The sequence below is a fragment of the Balearica regulorum genome, chromosome 23, assembly GCF_011004875.1.
Source record: "Balearica regulorum gibbericeps isolate bBalReg1 chromosome 23, bBalReg1.pri, whole genome shotgun sequence".
NCBI lineage: Eukaryota > Metazoa > Chordata > Aves > Gruiformes > Gruidae > Balearica > Balearica regulorum.
In genome coordinates, this window is record NC_046206.1 from 1,321,059 (window position 1) to 1,339,431 (window position 18,373).

At 41.4% G+C, this 18,373-nt stretch overlaps 1 protein-coding gene across 6 annotated transcripts; it reads left to right on the forward strand.

The window, feature by feature from the left end:
* Nucleotides 1-7,215: 7,215 nt before the first annotated feature.
* On the forward strand, nucleotides 7,216-18,127 carry LAYN (layilin). 6 transcript variants are annotated; one of them, XR_012838768.1, is made up of 9 exons: nucleotides 7,490-7,650; nucleotides 9,010-9,033; nucleotides 10,245-10,542; nucleotides 12,582-12,739; nucleotides 13,107-13,145; nucleotides 13,513-13,596; nucleotides 14,312-14,414; nucleotides 15,141-16,459; nucleotides 17,575-18,127. XR_012838768.1 is itself a non-coding variant. In XM_075774645.1 (8 exons), exons 1-8 carry the CDS (start codon nucleotides 7,584-7,586, stop codon nucleotides 15,496-15,498), a joined length of 1,131 nt encoding a protein of 376 aa, XP_075630760.1. In that variant the 5' UTR covers nucleotides 7,490-7,583; the 3' UTR covers nucleotides 15,499-18,127. The 6 variants fall into 6 exon arrangements, 4 of the variants coding, with proteins under 4 accessions (XP_075630762.1, XP_075630760.1, XP_075630761.1 ...); XR_012838769.1 differs by lacking the exon at nucleotides 9,010-9,033 and having other exon boundaries at nucleotides 7,487-7,650; XM_075774645.1 differs by having other exon boundaries at nucleotides 15,141-18,127.
* The last annotated feature ends 246 nt before the right edge of the window (nucleotides 18,128-18,373 follow it).

An 18,373-nucleotide genomic window follows, 5' to 3' on the forward strand; every position in this document is an offset into this window, starting at 1 on the left:
ACAACAGAATAGAAGAGTCGTCGAGAATGGATTGCATGTCTTCCTGCAAAATATCTCAAAAGGATGACTTAATACATCAAAATTTTCACAGAAAATGTGGACATGCTTGTGGAAGAAGCAGACACAAACTGAAGCTGACCTCACTGATGGAGGCAGATAGGGAACAGGGCAAATATGAAAAAGTGTGGAATCTTGAAAACCAGAACAACTAGAGAGTGAGAAGGAAAATACAGCACAAGCAGTGACTATAGTGCTGTCAGAATGACAGAGAGTGCTGTGGCAGCACTTTGCTGAAGGCTTACAGAGATACATAATGAAAGGACCGCAGTCATTTAAATTAAACCAATTTTAATACAACTATTTGTAAGTGTCTAAATTTCTCCATTTATTATGCTAAAGGAATCATTCCAGCCTGTCCATTGTTAGTTGCTTTGATTTTTTTTCACTGTTGTCTCTAGGGTTTTTTCCACTGAAACAGTAAAACTCAGATTATAACAAAGTTGTTAAACTGGCTGCAGGTTTCACATGCTCTGCTCCCTAAAAAGCTCTCATGAACTAAATTTGAGCGATAAAAGGAAGAACCCCATTTAGAGATTTTTATTATCAGTAGTGAACTGTAGATTTACTGATTTGTAATGGTTTTGCTTGGCCTGGCCCGATGTTTATCAGGAGAAGAAAATTCAAGAATAAGAGGCCTGTGTTATATTAAGGCACTTCTTTCCTTCAGTTGTAATTCACAAGATACAAAGCAGAGATAGATGAGGTCTTACCCTGTATAAGGTTAAACATCTTTCCTTCTGAAGAACTACATATCCTGATTTCATTACACAATAGTAGAGAGTAGAACTGGAATTTTAAAGCTGATAAGTGTAGTAATTTGAGAAGTAACTTGGAAAACAAGATTTCAAAGGATACTTTCAGAAATGACGTATTCATTTTAGACATAAAAGCCTCCTTTTTTTCTTCCTCTTTATTTAAGTTTTTAAGTTGGTTCATATTAAGTACTTCCTCTTCTCAAAGTTTATTAAAATGCTGAACCAAGTATATCTGCTTTGTCCAAATACTATGCATTAAAGCTAGGTCTGAAATGAAGCGTGAGTCTCCTTCCTTCTGACACAATAACTCATATGAGTTTTATACTCCGAACTACTCAGGTATCATATTAGCACATAAAAACCCCCTAAACTCTTTACTATTGCTACTGTAGTCTTTTGTTTCAGTGTTTGTACAAAGCTGTCTTCTAGGATAAACAGTAAGTTTAGAATGAAATAGTGATAATTAATGTCTTTCTTTTCAGAAAGAGCTAATTTCTCATCCACATAAACCAAAGATCAAAACTGATCAAGTAAGGTGAAGACAATACTTAAAATAAGTTTGGGCTTGCTTTTTTTTCCCTCTGTCTAAATACTCAGGCCAGGGGAAAGATGTTCTATTATTATTATTAAGCTACTCAGGTTTATCCTATATTAATACCTATTATTATAAAATAATATTGTTCTGTACTTTACTCCTTTACTTTCTATATATGTTCTACTTATTACTCAATAGTGGTTAAGGGAAGGAAGTGTAGGCATAGGCATTTTTCAAAAGTTATGAAGACTTTAATTTTGCTATTCCGCTTGGAATTCAGAAATTCAGGAAAAAGACCAATTGTCAAAGTGTTTCCATATTTCTGAAAGGGCGAGGAAATATCAGAAATCTTGTTCTTTTTTGTCAGCATGTCTTGGCTGAATGAGGGAAGAAGCATCAGTGCGACCTTGTCAGTAGTATCACACTGTGTGGATGCTTTCTTGTGTTGTATTTTTCCAAAGTTTCCAAGTTTATTGCCCTGCAATAGATCCGAAAATAGATCACCCAAATAGCATGTTACGTCATTATGTCATGTTGCATGAGATGACTCATTCAAATTCTTTGGAAAGTTAGCCTTACAAATACTGACACGCAAATCCAGAGCAAGGGTTTGATCCTGAAAATTATTCTGCCGGGATGTACTGCAGCATTCTTATGGAGTCCTGTTGAATTTGTCTGTCATCACATACATGTCTGTAAGGTTAAACTAAGCCTTTAGGAAAACCTGAAGACTGTGGAGATATATGGGATGAAATCACCTGAAGTAGACTTCCCTTAAGTATAGGCCAGTGACAGAGGTGCAACAGCTGCTACACCAGGAAGTGAAGGATTCCTTAATTTGTAACGAACATGAGGCCTGAGACTGCTGACCATCTGGTTAGGTGATGTCAGGCAGTTTCCTGTCTGGCATATGTCTGTGACCACTTGCATGATGTAAGTGCTGTTATTTTCCAGTGTCAATAGGTGTCTCTTGAAACAAACAGGATGCCCGCAGCTGTCAGGTAAGGACTATGCAAGCAGAAACACAAGTTTAAGGTCATCCTCTGTTACTGTTAGTCTGGGATTGAGAAGAATTGGAAAACTGCCCCACTGGAACTACAATAGCATGTTTTGGCTACACGTGGTATTAGGCTTGCTTTCCCTTTATGTGGTCTTTGCCAAAGGGATTCTCTTTTTTTTTTTTTTTTTTTTAGATTAAAAGGCAGTTTATTTAACTGGCCTTGTATAAGTCAGTCATTTCTCAATTCAGGATAGACAGGATTTTATTTTTCACTAGTGGCTAGCTGATTCTTTTCACATTTACTGCTAAGACTTTCCACTCTGTACTGTGAAGTTGAGGCAGTTGCTTTTGCCCTTAAAGTACATCAGCACTGCCATGTCTATCCCAAAATCTGAATCTCAAACACAGTTGTGTCAGTCAAATGGGAGCTACGAGGGTAGTCCTAAAGGTGCGTTTGGGCCATGGGCTAAGCTACAGTCTGAAGAGTTAAAGAGAATAGCTACATTTATTATGAAGTTATTCTTCATTCCTAAAACCACCTCATCTTTGAAAATGCTGACGAGGTGCCTCACAGCCCTTGATTCAGCAATTTCTTCCTTTTAATGAATGTCATTTGAATTATTTAAGTGAGGCCATTTTTCTCATACTGGCACCAGTTTAAGCAAGATGGTGTCATTGAATATCCACAACTTAAAGACTAAGCAATGAATCTGCAGCTTATATCTTCCTTCCAACTTAACATATGGATATGAAAGCTGAGAAATGACTGACAATGATATGTTTTGAAAGCAAATATATTGGGAAAATACTGGGCATCAGGTGGAACTAATTTCTAGTATGACTATTACCTCCAAAGTTAGCTATAAAAGAAAAATAGGAGTACCTGGAACAAGTGAAAAGGCTGAAGGTATAATGTGTCCTGAGGTGAGCACCTGAAGGAATAGGTATAAGGGAACAATCTACAGAATCCTTCCTTCCATCATCAGATACTTACAGAAGGAAAGCTTAAGCTATCTTGAAGCTGTGCCAAGGACAACTGGTGGACCTCTGTACCTGAAATGATAGTTAATTGCACAGGGAGAGTTAAGATTCATGCTTTATGTAGCAGCTTATGGCCTGTGAAGAAAACTGCAGTCCAGTTTATTAAAGTATTGCTTTTTTATTTGAAACATTTTAATCTGAAAAATATGCATCACTGTATTAAGGGAAACAAACTCACCCAGAGAAAAGGATATTGATTACTGCTGTATTAATTTGAACAATTGCATTTTTGTAATTGTCTGCTAGCGCTCATTAATAATTTCTTCCTTACCAGTATTCAGGGGAAATAGCTTAAATAGTTGAGTGCTTGGGTGTTTTTAGCTTTGTTTGACTAGCAGCTTGGGGCTTTTGTAATGAATTTGTATTGCCTTAAATCTATAAATCGATACAGATCTATTAAGGTAAAGTTGTGTGTACTGATAAAGAGGAAAAAAAAATTTCCTTAGAGAAAGGCATTAAGCTAGTATAAAGCACTTCTTTACTGACCTATAACTACAACCCTATTGGGAATTTTATCAGAATAGCTTTCCAAAAAACCTCTCAATATGCTATGTACCTTTTGCAGTACAATTACACAAATGCAATATGTGCATGTTGAAAGGGTTTCATCCAACTGCTTTGTGCCTGTGTGTAGAACTCACTGAGGAATTTGGAATATGAGTGCTGTGCAGTACTTCACTTGATGAAACCTGATTTCTCTGTTAGCTCATATGTTGCCTTTGAAGTTTTTCTCAGTGAACTTTTCTGTAACTTCTGATACTTATATGGGCATCCTTTTGTGTGGATTCTCCGAACTAGCATTCTGTGATTTTTGCTTTCTACACATGGCTAGGCACTTACAAGGCATCTCTGCCTTTAGATACACATATAAGTACCTGACGTGATGACATAGACTGGGCTAAAGGACTCTACACCGTGGCAGCTATTTCACGCTGACTCTTCTCTGTAGAACTGGCCAAAAGGTCAAAACCCACACTATTTTCAGAACATTAGTGTGCCTGTAACCAATCGATGTTTCATGTAGATTAGTTGCAGCTGCCTCATCAACAATTTACATTATCTGATATAGTTTTGTTATTTCAAGCAGGCAGAAGGTGTCTGACCTTATGGATCAAGAAGCAGTAAAGGCACTTAAATAGTTCACCTACATTGTCTGGTGGAGAGAATAAAGTGTTTCTTTGCCCCAGAAAAAAAATACTGCTGTCAGATCCATGCTACTTTGGACTTCAAACCATGTACATTCCTAATTTGACTATGTATCCAGTTGTTCTTACTGAGGCATGGAATGAATGTGACAAAGGCTGTGGGTAGGCTTGCAGCATCTTGTCAGCCTATCCATAAATATCTTTGTTAAGTTAAAATAAATGCTTAATTCGGAAACATTTTAAATGATGTAATTTATTTACTTAGTAAACTTAGTTCCTAATGTGCTGTTGTTGATCTTGGAAACACTAAGTTTTTTACTGTCCTCTTGCTTTCCTGTTGTCTTGGCACTACAGCAGTGAACAATGTCTGCTAATAGCTGCTTATCGAGGCTCAAAATCACTTTGAATTCTGTTCTTTATTGGCATCGTACACCAACGTACTGTGAGACAAAGTGGGGGGCTCAGCTTACTGCCTTCTCAGTGTGCAGGAAATTAAAATGCTTGTTTCATTTATGGGGTTTTTGAAGTTGTCAGCATGAAAGGAAAAGGGCAATAAACTGCAAAAGTTTATTTGGGATGCTAGGAATTCTAGAACTGGAAAGACATACGCTTACATCTTTCTACAAGAACATAGACTATATATTTTCCTCAGGTTTGTTCTAGATATCATCTATTGACATAATTTGCTTCAAGAAAACACATTTTCTATCTGATGCTCTCATGTGGTCTCTCACACACGTGCACCCCTCTACCTCAGTACCAATTTTGCCTGGCTAACATTGACATACATCTTTATGATCAAAGCTGGCTTTTGAAATATACGTGCTAAAATATTTGAGAGCCAAAATATGTACCTGGGCAGTTGTAGACTTGTATTCTGTGGACATCTGTGGTCCTGGGATTTTTGACTTGGAGGATTTGAAATCTTCTGAACTTACTAGACAGCTTTCAAATGGCACACTTCTCTGATCTGAAAGGGCTGTTAAGTTGAATATATGCATTTCATATGTGCTAAATTTACCAAAATTATAAATGCAGAGCAATTGCTTTGGCTACGTTAGGAAATTTCTTTGCAAAAGTAGAAACGAGATGAAACAGAAGAGCCCATAGCTAGTAATATTAAGTAAGGTTGCACGATAAAGACACTAAGTTTTGTTATCAAATGTTATACATAGTGTTTGAATGCCTGCAGTTGACTTTTGTTAAAAATAGGTCAACAAAGGCTTCTGTCAGCTACTGCCATTTTCCTGTTGAAGTCAGCAAAATCTTTGGTAATCACTGGTGCTGTCATATGACAGTGTATTCCTCAGTTGTGCTTTTAGTATGGGAGAGGCTGTAAAATGCAAGAGGCAGAATATTTATTCTCTGGTAATTCAAGAATGCTGCTACAACTTGCCATGGATATTTTTTATCTTTTTCTTCAGAGGAAATGTTTTCCAACAGATTTAGAATACAAACCTGCTGAAAAAAGGATAGACAGCTAAAATGATTAGTGGGAGTGGGGGTGTTAAGCTGTGTTACAAAAATACCTACAGCTGTAAAGAAGGTGAGGTTTTGTTTCATTTCTAGAAACATTGTAATTATTTTGGTTACTTTGGTCTGCAAAACAAGGAAAAAACCTCCCCAAAGATGATTTCCTTTGTCAAAAGTTCTCCAAAGAACAAATGCGAATGTACTAGGGGAGCTTCAATGAAGATTGGCTTGATAAAGGCTCGACCAGTCTTACAACTCAGGCTAGCCAGTTCGGATGCTCGGTTCGTCCCTGTATTTGAGGCATTTCCAATTATATTACCTAACAGTTTGGAAATAGTTTAACGCGTATGTCACTTTCATGGATATACCTCACTTTGAGTTGTTTCGTCTTCTAAAATAGATGAAATTAAATGCCAAACCGTCTCACCAAAATATTAGTCCTCCTCCAAGTTCATGAAACCAGTTAAATTGCCCATGTCTGTAAAGTTGCTCAAGTGCCTAGTTATTTACTAAATCCAAACCTTGATCAGCAAGGCCTTAGGAAAAGTAAAAGTTCAGTTCTAGCATACCACTGATGTATGTGTTTCACAGACATGACACAAGCTGCAAAGCCATAGCCTTAGTTCAGCTCCATCACCTGCCTCTCAGATTCCTGACTTCTGGTGACCTGGAGTGGAATGTCGTAATGATATTTTAAAGGATCTTTCTCTATTTAAGATACTGACTTCAGAAATAGTTTCTTCAACTGGACTCCAAAGAGTTGGTCTAGGTTTTAAATCTTTCATAACATCATTAATCTCCTATTTTAAAGTATCCTCCCCAGGTAGTGTCAGAGCAGAAACCGTAGCTCTTCAAGCTCCTGTATTCGTTCATGTTGGTGCTCTGTCCCTTCCTGCAACCGCAAAAAGCTCTTTCGAGGCCGAGCCACGAAACTCTTGCTGGAGAGCTGGTGTTCCCGGAAAGAGGTGCACACCAGCTTCCTAGCCACCAGGAAGCCGGCTCAGCATTTATTAATGTTTGAAACAAAGTTCCCGTGTTCTGTTTTCAGTCCTGAAGCAGTTTCTCAAAGGCAGCTGCGCGTCACTATGGGGAGGGTCAGCCCTTGGTTTCAGGGACTGCAGCTGTGGCTTCTATCACTCACACGTTGCGGGGGACGGAGAGGTCGTTTGCGTGTGCGACAGGGCGGTCACAAGGCCGCAGCCGGGGGAAACACGCAGAAGCGTGGCACAGGGAGCAGCGGAGAACGGGGGCAGCAGGAAGAGGCGCGGGCTCAGCGTGTGCCCCGGAGCGGGAGAGGCAGATGCCTCCGGAGGAAACGTCCGCAGCGGGGGAGGCGGGCCCCGTCCCCGGGCTGTGCCTGGGGTCTTCGCCGCTGCCGCCTCCTATCCGCGTAGGGGCTGAGCCGGGCCCGGCCCGCTGGCCCGGAGCCCGGGGAGGGAGGGAGGGAGGGAGGAGGCGACGGCTCCTCCCCGCTCCCTCCCTTCTCGCCCGGCAGCAGGGACGCGGGCCACTCGCATGGGGCCGGGCGGTGCGGCGAGCCGGGCGCCCAGCGCACGCCGACGGAGCCGGAGACGATGCTGGCGGCCGCGGCCCTGTGCGCCGCCGCGCTGGGGTGGGCTGCGGCGACACGGCTGCTCAGCGGTAAGGCGGTACGGGGTGGCGGCCCCGCCGGTCTCCCGGCTCTGCGGAGCGGGGCCGGCGCTGGGGGTGCCGGGGAGCGCGAGGTGCCGGACACGGGGCTCGTCAGCCCGGCCGGGACTCGTCCCCTGGCTCGAAGGGAGCACGCCAGCTCCGCCGGCCGCTGGAGGGTTTGGCTGCCTGGGGCAGCCGTTGCGACCCAGGCGAGGACGCGTGTGCGCTACCTCGCGCGGTAATTTTCCCCTCCTAAGTCCCCAGCGGGGGCTGGCCCTGTCCTGGGGAGACCTTCGCGTCCTCCGCGTTGGGTGGGAGCACCCCTGCCTTCGGGGTGTGAAGGGGGCACGCCGAAAGTGCGGTTTCACTTTCCTCTTCCAACGAGAAACCCTTCTCCCCCCTCTGCTGCGTTTCTGCCTCTTGAGCTGCTTGAGATGCTGCTCTGGCTAGCAGAACTACTCTTGTCATCCGACCCTCAGTGGTAATTCCCAGCCTGGCTGAGTTTTCGGCCAACACTAGGTTGTCTTACTCTTCCTCTACAAAGTCTCTTCTGATTATCATTCAGCCCTCCTGGCTTTCCGCAAAGGAGCGTCACCTGTTTAGATGCCTTTCGTAGGAACAGGTATATGGCAGCTCAAGGTTGGGCCGGCAGTGGTTTTGGATGTACTACCCAAGCTAGGTAGTCTAGTCTTGGTTTAGGGCACAGAATAGCCAGTCTGGGGCAAGTTTCTGCCTGAGTTGATAGGTTGGTATATTCAGCAGAAAGCCTGAACACTCTCATCTGTGAAATGTTGATGTTATTCCCTCATAAGGCAAATAGTTTTATTATATCTATAAATACCTTTTGAATTCTGCCATGGTCTTGTCTGCAGCAGGACTTCTGTGGGAGTGAGTGAGAGGGCTCAGCTGCCAGCTGTGGGGTTGGAGATGTACTTCTTTTCAGGAATTTTTTACTTCTCAGTATAATTGACTTGCCCCTAGTCTCACGTTACCAAGGCTCACTGAAGTCAGCAGGCTTTGAGGCAGATCCCATGTAGGCAATGAGGAGATAAGGGGAAAACACAAGGAACCCTTTTAGCACTGGTTAGAGCTACATAACCAATTGTCCTCTGTTACCTAAACTATATTTGGAAACCTAACTAGCAATGAGGTCTAGACAGTAATCAACTACAATAATTTTTTCCTTAGCTGAATGCAATGGCAAGTTTGGCTGGTAAGACAGAGATTTTCTGGCAGTTAATGGGGAAAAAAGTATTTGTGTATCAGAAAAGAACCCAAGGGCAGTTTGTGACCCTATTTCTAAGCAGTTGCGGCAGTTTTTTTAATAACGATGTGCCATGTGTGTTTTTCTTATGTCTTCCACAATAGCAGTGGACATATCCCTCAGAAGAGGTAAGGGTTTTTGCCTTTTTCACCAAGTCTGCATGAGTGTTAAGTTACCAAGAGAAACACAGGTTATGCCTAGAGATATATTTTTAAATACTGCTTTTGCAGTACAGCCAGTTTTAATTTCTGTGTAAAAGATTAGCAGATTCTGTGATTCTAAGTGCTTAACTATTCAAAAATGCCAGTATGAAAGGTGTTTAAATTCCCACTCTTAGAGTGGCTGTGCAGGAACACGTAAGAATAAAGAAAAGCCAGCATATATGCCATGGGGGGGTTTATAATGACCTGTCCTCACATCCCGTTTGTTCTGAGTACATAACAAATGTTGCTAAATGCTTTTCTTCTGCAAAAACATGTAGGTTAGCAGATTGTGTCTGTGGTGTGTTTGAAAAGAAATAGTTACCGAGTAAAACAAAACTGTTTGTTTCCACAGTCTAAATATTGGGACTCTTCTGCTGAGAAACATACGAGAGCATATTTTTGGATTGTGTATCGTTTCACTTTGACCTTTACTTTCCTTCTAATCAAAATAAGCCATGCTGCTTCATGCATGAGAAAGTCCTTCGCTTATGACAGCCTGAAAACAGGCACTGCTTACTTCCTGGGCAGTCCTGGAATCATAGTTCCGTAGTGACATTATGGCGCAGAGCAATGCTTACAACTGGACTGCGTGAACGCATCTCGACACTCTGCAGTATATACTCCATGAAACTATTACATATACCCCAGAAGATAAATGATTGTTATCTCCGCTTGTGTAAGGCGATCGCTAATTTTAGACATTTAAGTTCCATAATAATAATATAACATTATTATTGTTGTTGATATTATTATTATTATTTTAAAAGCCTCCTTGAATCCTTGTAAAGGAACTCTCTTTTTAAAAGGTTGTACACGTCAGCTTGCTCTCTGGCACAGCATTGCTTCTTTGTAAGGAACTCCTAGGGTCATCAAATCACAGAAAATTCTTGTGGGAGCTGAGAAGTGCGGGACATAAAAGAACAGTGCTGTGCAGATCAACCTAAACTGTTACGTGCAGTAAGAAGAGTTTGGAGATGCCATTTGCCAGTCCAGTAATACAAGAGGCTTTTTACCTGTTTTGTGTTTTCCATATAAGCTATCGTACAGTGCAAAATGCAACCGAATGGAAGTATTAGCATTCACCTTTGGTACTAAGAGGCACAATTTCTGTAACAGGTTTCTTTCCATTTCTGCAGGACAGGCAGTTTGCCGCAGTGGAACACAGCAACCATGCTACAAAATAGTTTATTTTCATGATACTTCACGCAGGATCAGCTATGAAGAAGCACACCTTGCCTGCAGAGCTGATGGCGGACATCTAGTCAGTATTGAAACAGAAGCAGAGCAAAGACTGATTGAAAAATTTATTGAGAGTCTCTTAGCTTCTGATGGAGATTTTTGGATAGGGCTTAGGAGAAAAAAGGAGGAGGTAGACAATAGTACAGAGTGTCAGAACCTCTACTCCTGGTCAGATGGCAGCTCATCCAAGTTCCGGTAGGTACCCATGAGTGAGACTGGGAAGCAACCTGGTCAGAGACTGTCACCTGCTGTTAGCAGTCAGAAAGGATTCTTTCAAAAGAATCAAGCAGTGTTGTCCCAGCTGTCATCTGTGTTCCTTCTGCAGTCACTGAAGAGTGGTAGTATCTTCAGAGCGCCATTCATCCCATCCAGATGTCAAGGGTAGACAAATTACCCGCTAGAGATGCTGCCCTCTCTTTTCTGGTCTATATAAGGCACCTAGAGTGTGTAGCTTGAGCTAGATTGATAATTTTTGATTGCTAAAAGGAGGTGGAAGAACAAGTGATCTGGTCTTAAAAATCTCCGATTAGGCATGTACAAAATACGTGCTTTGACTTGACGGTTCCTGCATTTCAGATCCCCTGAAGTTTTGTCCCTGATGTCCTGAGTGGTGGGCCCTTCTCCTTCTACTTGCTGAGGGGATAGCATTTGTTTTTCCTGTGAGACAGTAAAATTGGAGAGCTGCAGTATTTAGAGTAGACATGAAAAATTAAAATTTTGACAACACTTTTTAGATTTCTGCCTCCATGTTTTAAGGCAAGTGGAACCACAGCATTTGCTGTGATTGAAATATAAAGGCAACAACATTTACAACCAATACAAGTTTTCTGGAGTTGTTTTCACTACTTTCCTATGTCTGTTCAGCATAGAACCAAAATGTGCTTAGCCTGAAAAGTTCTGCTAAATTACGCTTTGATTTCAAGCATGAGTTACAGTTTTCTAGAAAAAAGATAGTTTTAGATCCAGGCCTACAAGGTCTGCCTTTCTGTGGTACAGAAGTAGAAAATCTGCTCTAAACAGTGCCAGGTTGATTAAAGCCTTAGCAACAAGGTGCCAGCTCTACAGTGAACTTCAGGTTCGAGAGAGTTTTGCCTGGTAGATATTTCCTATTGAACCTGTGATTAAAGTAATTTTAAAAAATCAAGCTACACAATGTTCACTCATTATCCTGAACTTCTTGCTGCATTTACAGTGATTGAACTGAAAATTTCTTGAAATAACCCAAACGTTCATAAATATTTTATGGCAACATGTCATATGTATGACAAGTCTGCCTTTATGCTAAATGATAACACCAAGGAAAAATCAGGGCAGTGGTGGGGGTGGGGGCACTAGGGGATGAAGGAGGGGAGGGAGGAATACAGCATTGTAATGACTGAAAAAATACTGCTTTAAAACCTGTGGGTTTTTTCCCATGTTGAATAACTTGGTACATCTGCAATTATTTATATGGTATGGATCAGCTTTCAGAAAGTGCTTGGCATGCAGAACATTAGTTGTTCCAAAATCAGTAGGTATTGAACTTTTTTTCAAAATCAGGACAGTCTTAAAACTGTTTCTCTGAGATGCATGAAATGCCTCTTCAGTAATGATTGTATTACAGAGTGCTAAGTAGTGAAGCCTCCTTCCTGTGTACTACTTGGAAAGGCCTACACAGTTTTCTACTGGTGAAGTTTATTATTTTAAAAAAAATATATATTATCTGCAAGACACAGTTTTTTCATCTGAGTGTGTTTCTAGATGGACAAAACCAGATCTGCTTTAGCTTTTTCATTTTCATATTAAATAGGTGTGAAAATTCTGCAGGCATTGGGCACTGAGGCCAGAGAACAAAAATAATTTTGATAGGTGATTTTGCACAGGTCTACAATTGTGTAGAGAAAGTCAAAGTTGTCCTGAGCTTTTACTCAGTCTCATGGAGGAGTTTCAGGCAGTGAGATACTCAGCCCTTCACTCTCTAATATTTCTTAAACACCTTGCTCGCTGAGTTTTCTTTGAAAAGTAAGAATTCCAAATGGAGAAGATACACTGTAAATAATTGTATTGTTATTGTTCCTACTTTTAAACAGTGGAAGCGGGGAGTGCGGGTGGGATGGGGTGGGGGGTGCTGAGCTGTAATCCTCTTTGATTCTGCCCTCTGTGGTGCCCCGTACGCTGCGTTCCGATCTGAGCTTCTGCAGTGCCATGGAAAGCAATGTCAAGTCTTACTTGACATGTTTGTTGTATTTTCTTAGGAATTGGTATGTAGATGAGCCATCCTGTGGGAGTGAAATCTGTGTTGTGATGTACCACCAGCCATCTGCCCCACCAGGTGTCGGAGGTCCTTACACGTTTCAATGGAACGATGACAGATGCAACATGAAAAATAACTTCATTTGCAAATATTCTCTTGGTAATGAGTCATTCTGTAGCTTTAAAAACAAACCTGCTCCCAGTCCCCAAGAGGAGGTATGAGGAGATTGCAGTGACAGATAGGGAAACCCTTTGTGAGCTTCACTGGAAAGATCTGGTGGGAGACAGGTATCTTTAAATTTATGCAAGTCTGGGGAAAACCATCTCAGTATCTAATATCTGTACTACTTGCCTTGTGACTTATAGAAATCCTCTGAGAATTCATATAAAGTATTCGAGATCTCAAATGGGGCCTGAGGGAGAGAGAACACTAAAGAAGGGTACACATGTTATTAGACTATATTCAGTACGCTTGGTCTCCCTACTCAAGCTTATGAGGAAATTGTGCATATCTTTTTTTCTTTCAGAGAAGCCAACGAATGCTCCAACAGAGAATTCTCAAAGAGGTGAGTTACAGGTATTTATTTGAGACTTTTTTTTCATGATATGCTAACTTTCAGTAGAAACACTCTCTGTTACGTTCATTGTCGTGGACACTCAGACTGAAAGCTTACTGAGCAAGAAGCTTCCCTGCAGTTTGCACTTCCCTGGTGCTATTCTAGAATCCATTCTGTAGAAACACAGTCTTCCTGTTGTTGATGCAGTATCTGGGACCACCGGTCATGCTGCAGAAATCAAAGCAAGAGAGTACCAGCACACATTACGCATCTTTGCAGCTGCCAGTCTCTTCAATGTCCTCTCACCCTCACTTTTTGTGATTCTTAAACTCTTTCAGATAACATTTACAAAATTAATTAATCTGCTTCTTTCCAGATGTTGCAACAGAGCCCTTGAACGCAGTATTCCCAGAAGAACGCCACACGAAAGACGCTAATGTAACAGTTGCAGAAGCCAAAGGTATGCTGTGCATTCAACAGCTGGTCTGTTCTCGCTCTAACTACGCAGGCCCACATTTCTCACACATGGCTGGGAACAGTCAACATTTCAGTTTGAAGTGTTTGACCCTAATTGTAGAAGACTGAATTTAGACAAGCACATCTGAAAAAAAAAAAAACCTTCCTTCAAATCTTTGCCGGTACAAACCTAAACTGATTGCTTTGACTACCAAAATGTTCTAAATCTAAAGCTGTGCAAAGTATTTTGAGTCTGAAAAATTTATTCTCTCACTTTTGAATTTCTAAATTGTTAACGTTTGTTTGTAAATCTATTATTAACTATGAAAAACTTTAAATTTCTTCTTACCACACTGACTTCCCCCTACAAATTTACAGATCATAAAAGACATTTTGCTCTCTGAAATCTTTTGGCTGGGTGTTCCTAAGCTTTTAAAAGAGAGCATATCTCATTAACTTGCACTACTGTTGCCTTCTTACAGTGACATAGTGAGGCTTGTTGGGTCCTCATGTTGAAGATTTGAGCTTATTTTACTTTAACCTGCTTAACTAGATGATTGGTCTCTGTTAGACTTGCTGCCTTTGAGAAGCAGATACTGCTAGATTATGAACAAGACTAGAAGCCCATTGAGGTGTGATGATGCTGCCTTTTGCAACTGTTATGCATATCAAATGCAACTGGAAGTGAATAAAAGCTGGAATCTCATTTTTACCCCTAGAACCTGTTCAGAGTCTTGCCTACATCCTTATTCCCAGCATTCCTGTGCTGCTTCTCTTGATGGTCATTACAGCCATCTTCTGGTTCTGGCTTTTCGCTAAGAGGTAAGTGACATTTTTGTGTTACGAGTGACCCTGTGATATCTTGTCCTGGCAATCATTTTACAGCTAGCTTCAGGATGCTGTAAGATGCTCTGGGGAGGATTGGTTTAAGCCAAATAAATGTTTAAAAAGTGTCATGGATGCTCCAGGCTGCGCTACTTGTGAAGTAAAATTTTACTAAGTAAATCACGTTATGCCATTTTATTATGTTCAGAGACACATAGTAGTGAGGGAATAGTATAAAACAAGATGATGATTTTGAAGTGTTAGCATTTCAGTTTTCTTATTAAAGAAAAGATTTGAATTATCAGAAGATCCCCTTCAAAAGTGAAAAACATAGTAATAGAAATAAAAGGATAAAAGTTTGGGGCAACTAACGTTAACCAGTTTCCTCTCCTTGCTTTCCCTGTGTGCACAGTATCTCTGCTGGGGATGCTGGCTGTGGTTTGGGGAGTGTCAGTGTCAAGTTTTGCTGCCTTAGCATCTCAGCTGGCAGAAGGGTGCAAGTGGTACTTCAGCAGGTCCTGCCATGGGACTGCCCCAGGTGTGCAGCCTGCTGCCACATATCTGGAATGGCAAGTAATAACGAATGGCATGCTGAGTCCAAACTCTGAGTGTCGGCTTTCCTCAAGGGTCATCATTAAATTATTGTAAGAGGTGTGATATTGTTTTGTATTTGTCTCTGTAAAAAAGCATATTATGACTCGTCCTCTTTCCTCCATCCCTAAGGAGACAGGAGCGAATAGATGTAAGTCCAAAGGAGGAAGATGCATGGCTGTCTAACCCCAGGAGGAGCAGTCCAAATCTGGATATTTACAAAGTGATCAAGAAGCAATCAGAAGCAGATCTGGCAGGAACCAGGCCTGAGACTAAGAATTCTTCCTTCCGTACACAGGAAGATAAAGTGCTTGACAGCCTCTCCAGGGATTATGATGATGCGGCAATTAATACATCAACGAGTGGCTTTGTGACATTGGCCAGTACTGAAAGTGGCTTTGTGACCAATGATATCTATGAGCTGTGTGGAGATCGTGTGGGGAGGAGCAAGGAATCAACCTGGGTGGAGAATGAGATTTATGGATATTAAGGGATGGCCTGGAATGCGGATGACAAAGTGAATAGCAATACAAGTTAACTTGCCCTCCCTATGCACTTGTTTTAATAATAGTATATGTGATGTTTATCCTGGTTTTGCCTTGCCCCTGTCTTCTCCTTTTTGAAAGAATATGGGTTTTTAAAGGTCCAAACTGAAAAGAATGTATGTATTTTGCTTTGCATCAAGCCCCCTTTTGCCCCAGGAATGTCCTGTTACTACTCTTGAATCTTTTTTTTGTACTCCAGACATAGGCCTTTGAAACTAAAGGACAGCCTGAAATCCCTCTTTATTTAGCTGACCTACTTATCTTCAAAGGTGTTAAAAAGTCACAAGTCAATCACTGGTCACACTTGGATTCTCATTGGTGTCCCCAAGAAAGCTGCCATGGTCACAGGTTGGTTGTCGTTTCCTTGCCAGCCCATATCCCAGCTGTGTTGGCGTTCCTCACCTTCTGCCCACGACACTGACAGACGCTTCACGAGGGGAGTAGTGTGGTTTCTGCTTCTTTCCCTCCCTCCTAGTTCTTACTGCCAAGGCAGTGTACGTGAGTCACAGCACATAACGGTGTGTTACTTATGCCATTAGGTCGGTTTTTAAAGAATCCCAGTAAGGGCTTTGGTGTCATGAGGCTAACTGTGTTCCCTCACTTATCCTCTGGCAAAAGGAATTGCAAAGCAAGGAACGAGGGACTTCTCTGCAATGCTGAAGGAAGGGAATGGCCTACTCCAAAGCATTCTGATTGGTCTCAGGAATTACAGCAGCCTGGTTAGCTGTCCGGAGATGTGCGAATTGGGCCTAAATTACAAATCGCATACCAATTCCATTCTTGTAGAAGGAATAGCCAGTTGCAGTTTTATTCTGGATCTTTTTTCTTGGACCTGTGACATGTACTGAATTCCATGAAGACTGACATCCTGATGTTAATCTCCATAGAGATGGAATTTATGAAAAGGTAGGTGAACGTAATTTCCTGTGCCATTTAGTATAGAGAGCATCACTGTATTTGTTTGCTGAGAAGAAAGCAAAGAGGACTCAGGAGCAGTGCTGACAACCTGGGATCGTGATTAACTTGGTTTTTGCAAGGGCTTTCTGATACACATTTTTTTCATGAGTCGGATCAGATCAATGTTTGTCTCACAGTTCAAGGACTCAAAAACCTTCATAGGAGCTTGGAGCTAACTTCTATGGCAAGGTCTCTGCATGGTCACATTTGTCAGTGCGGCTAAGTGTAACAGGAGTTTGGATAAAAACTTCATATTGACTTGAATATGCTCAGGGCAAAATCCCATGTGCTGCTGGATACGTGCTTGCTTTAGCTGAATTCCATTGTAAAAGTTCATAGGAAGTTGGAGGTACTTGCAATTGCCAAAGCTTTTGGAAAGGAATAGGAAGGGAATCAGATTTATCAAATAAGCACATGATCTGGGTCCATAAAGGACTACTTTCTGTACAATGTTTGATGTTAACACTGGGAACTGCAAAATTGAAATACATTTACAAATACAAGATTTCCCCCCAGTGCAATGAACAGGCACAATCCATTCCTGTGCTCCCCAGCTGCTTCAGGCTATAGGTGGGCAACACAGCATTGGTTTGCACTTTCTGCTTTTTAAAGATGTTTGTCCTTACCTGAACACAGTGGTGCTAAATGGACATGTGGAGTCTGGAGCACAAGTTCTGCAGCAAGTCGTAGATTCTAAAGGCAAAGTCAGTGGTCAGGAAATACTGATAGCAGCAGTGTGGCCTCTGGAATTTTTTCAGTACAGAGCTAGTCTGGGTTTCTTATGTGAATTGATTCCAGCTGTTAATACTGAAGTCATGAATATGCTTAGAGGTTTGCATTCAGAGCTCTATAGTTTCTTGCTAGGGATCTTTCAATGTTCGTAGCTGTGTATGTGAAGAAAACACTGCGAAGTTAGGCCATTAAAATTTATCTGTCCTGTCTGTTCTGGTATCTCAGCTGTTTCATACATTGGTTTGTATATTCTCAAGACAAATATGTTCAGCTTTGAGTAAACCAGCATATTTTCCTTTGTCTGCACTTAACTCTGTTTTCAATTATTCCAGCAATGGAGCTGTTCCTTAAAACTGGAGTTTTATTTGATTGTCTCCCATTGAACTGAGGAAGAAGTGGGTGTGCCGCATAGGGAACCAAGTATGCTGAACACTGGGAAGCCACATATCTGTGCTGAAGAAAAGAAAGCGCTTGGGACATTACCACGTATCTGGGGCTATTTGATTCGGCTCTGTACTCTGTCTCAGTCTGATCTTAACTACCGAGTGTCTCAGTCCCATGTGAAAAACAGAAATAACAGCATTTCACAGGCTTCCAGGGATGCCTGGAATCTAAAAATGAGTGACTCTGAAGTGATTTTGAGACTACAATAATGAGGCCTTGTAATTGAAAAATTGAAAATTTTCATTTTCTTGTCCAGCAGATCTATGCAACATCTTAGCATGTCTCTACTAAGCCATGATGTATAAACATTTATTTGATTAAAGATACAGTTTGGTCGAGCAGTTCTTGTACCTGGCCCTGTGTGTAGCAAGTAATCTTTTTTACTTATTCTGTCAGATCACATTCGACCTCTTCACAAGCCAAATAAAAATAGTAAATGCCTGTTTATCTGTCTGTGTATAAAAAAAAAACCTCAAACCACCAACCCACAACACCCCGAGTTTTCCCATTCTGTATTGCTGCAATTATATCAACTTTTCAACAAAGCTTTTGTCCATAGATCGCAGTCAAGCACAGGACTTCAGGAGACAGGAGTACTTACTGTGAGAAGGCAGGAACTACTGGTCACCGAAGTTAGTCCTCAGTGTTATGATTTAAACAGCCAAGGGAAATTTTTAAGCTTTATAG

Bases quoted from the DNA above. Each gene is read 5' to 3' on its own strand.
- LAYN (XM_075774645.1), top strand. From the start codon at position 7,584: ATGCTGGCGGCCGCGGCCCTGTGCGCCGCCGCGCTGGGGTGGGCTGCG. The intron at 7,651-9,009 runs GTAAGGCGGTAC...CTTCCACAATAG, and splicing joins GGCGACACGGCTGCTCAGCG to CAGTGGACATATCCCTCAGA. The intron at 13,597-14,311 runs GTATGCTGTGCA...TTTTACCCCTAG, and splicing joins AACAGTTGCAGAAGCCAAAG to AACCTGTTCAGAGTCTTGCC.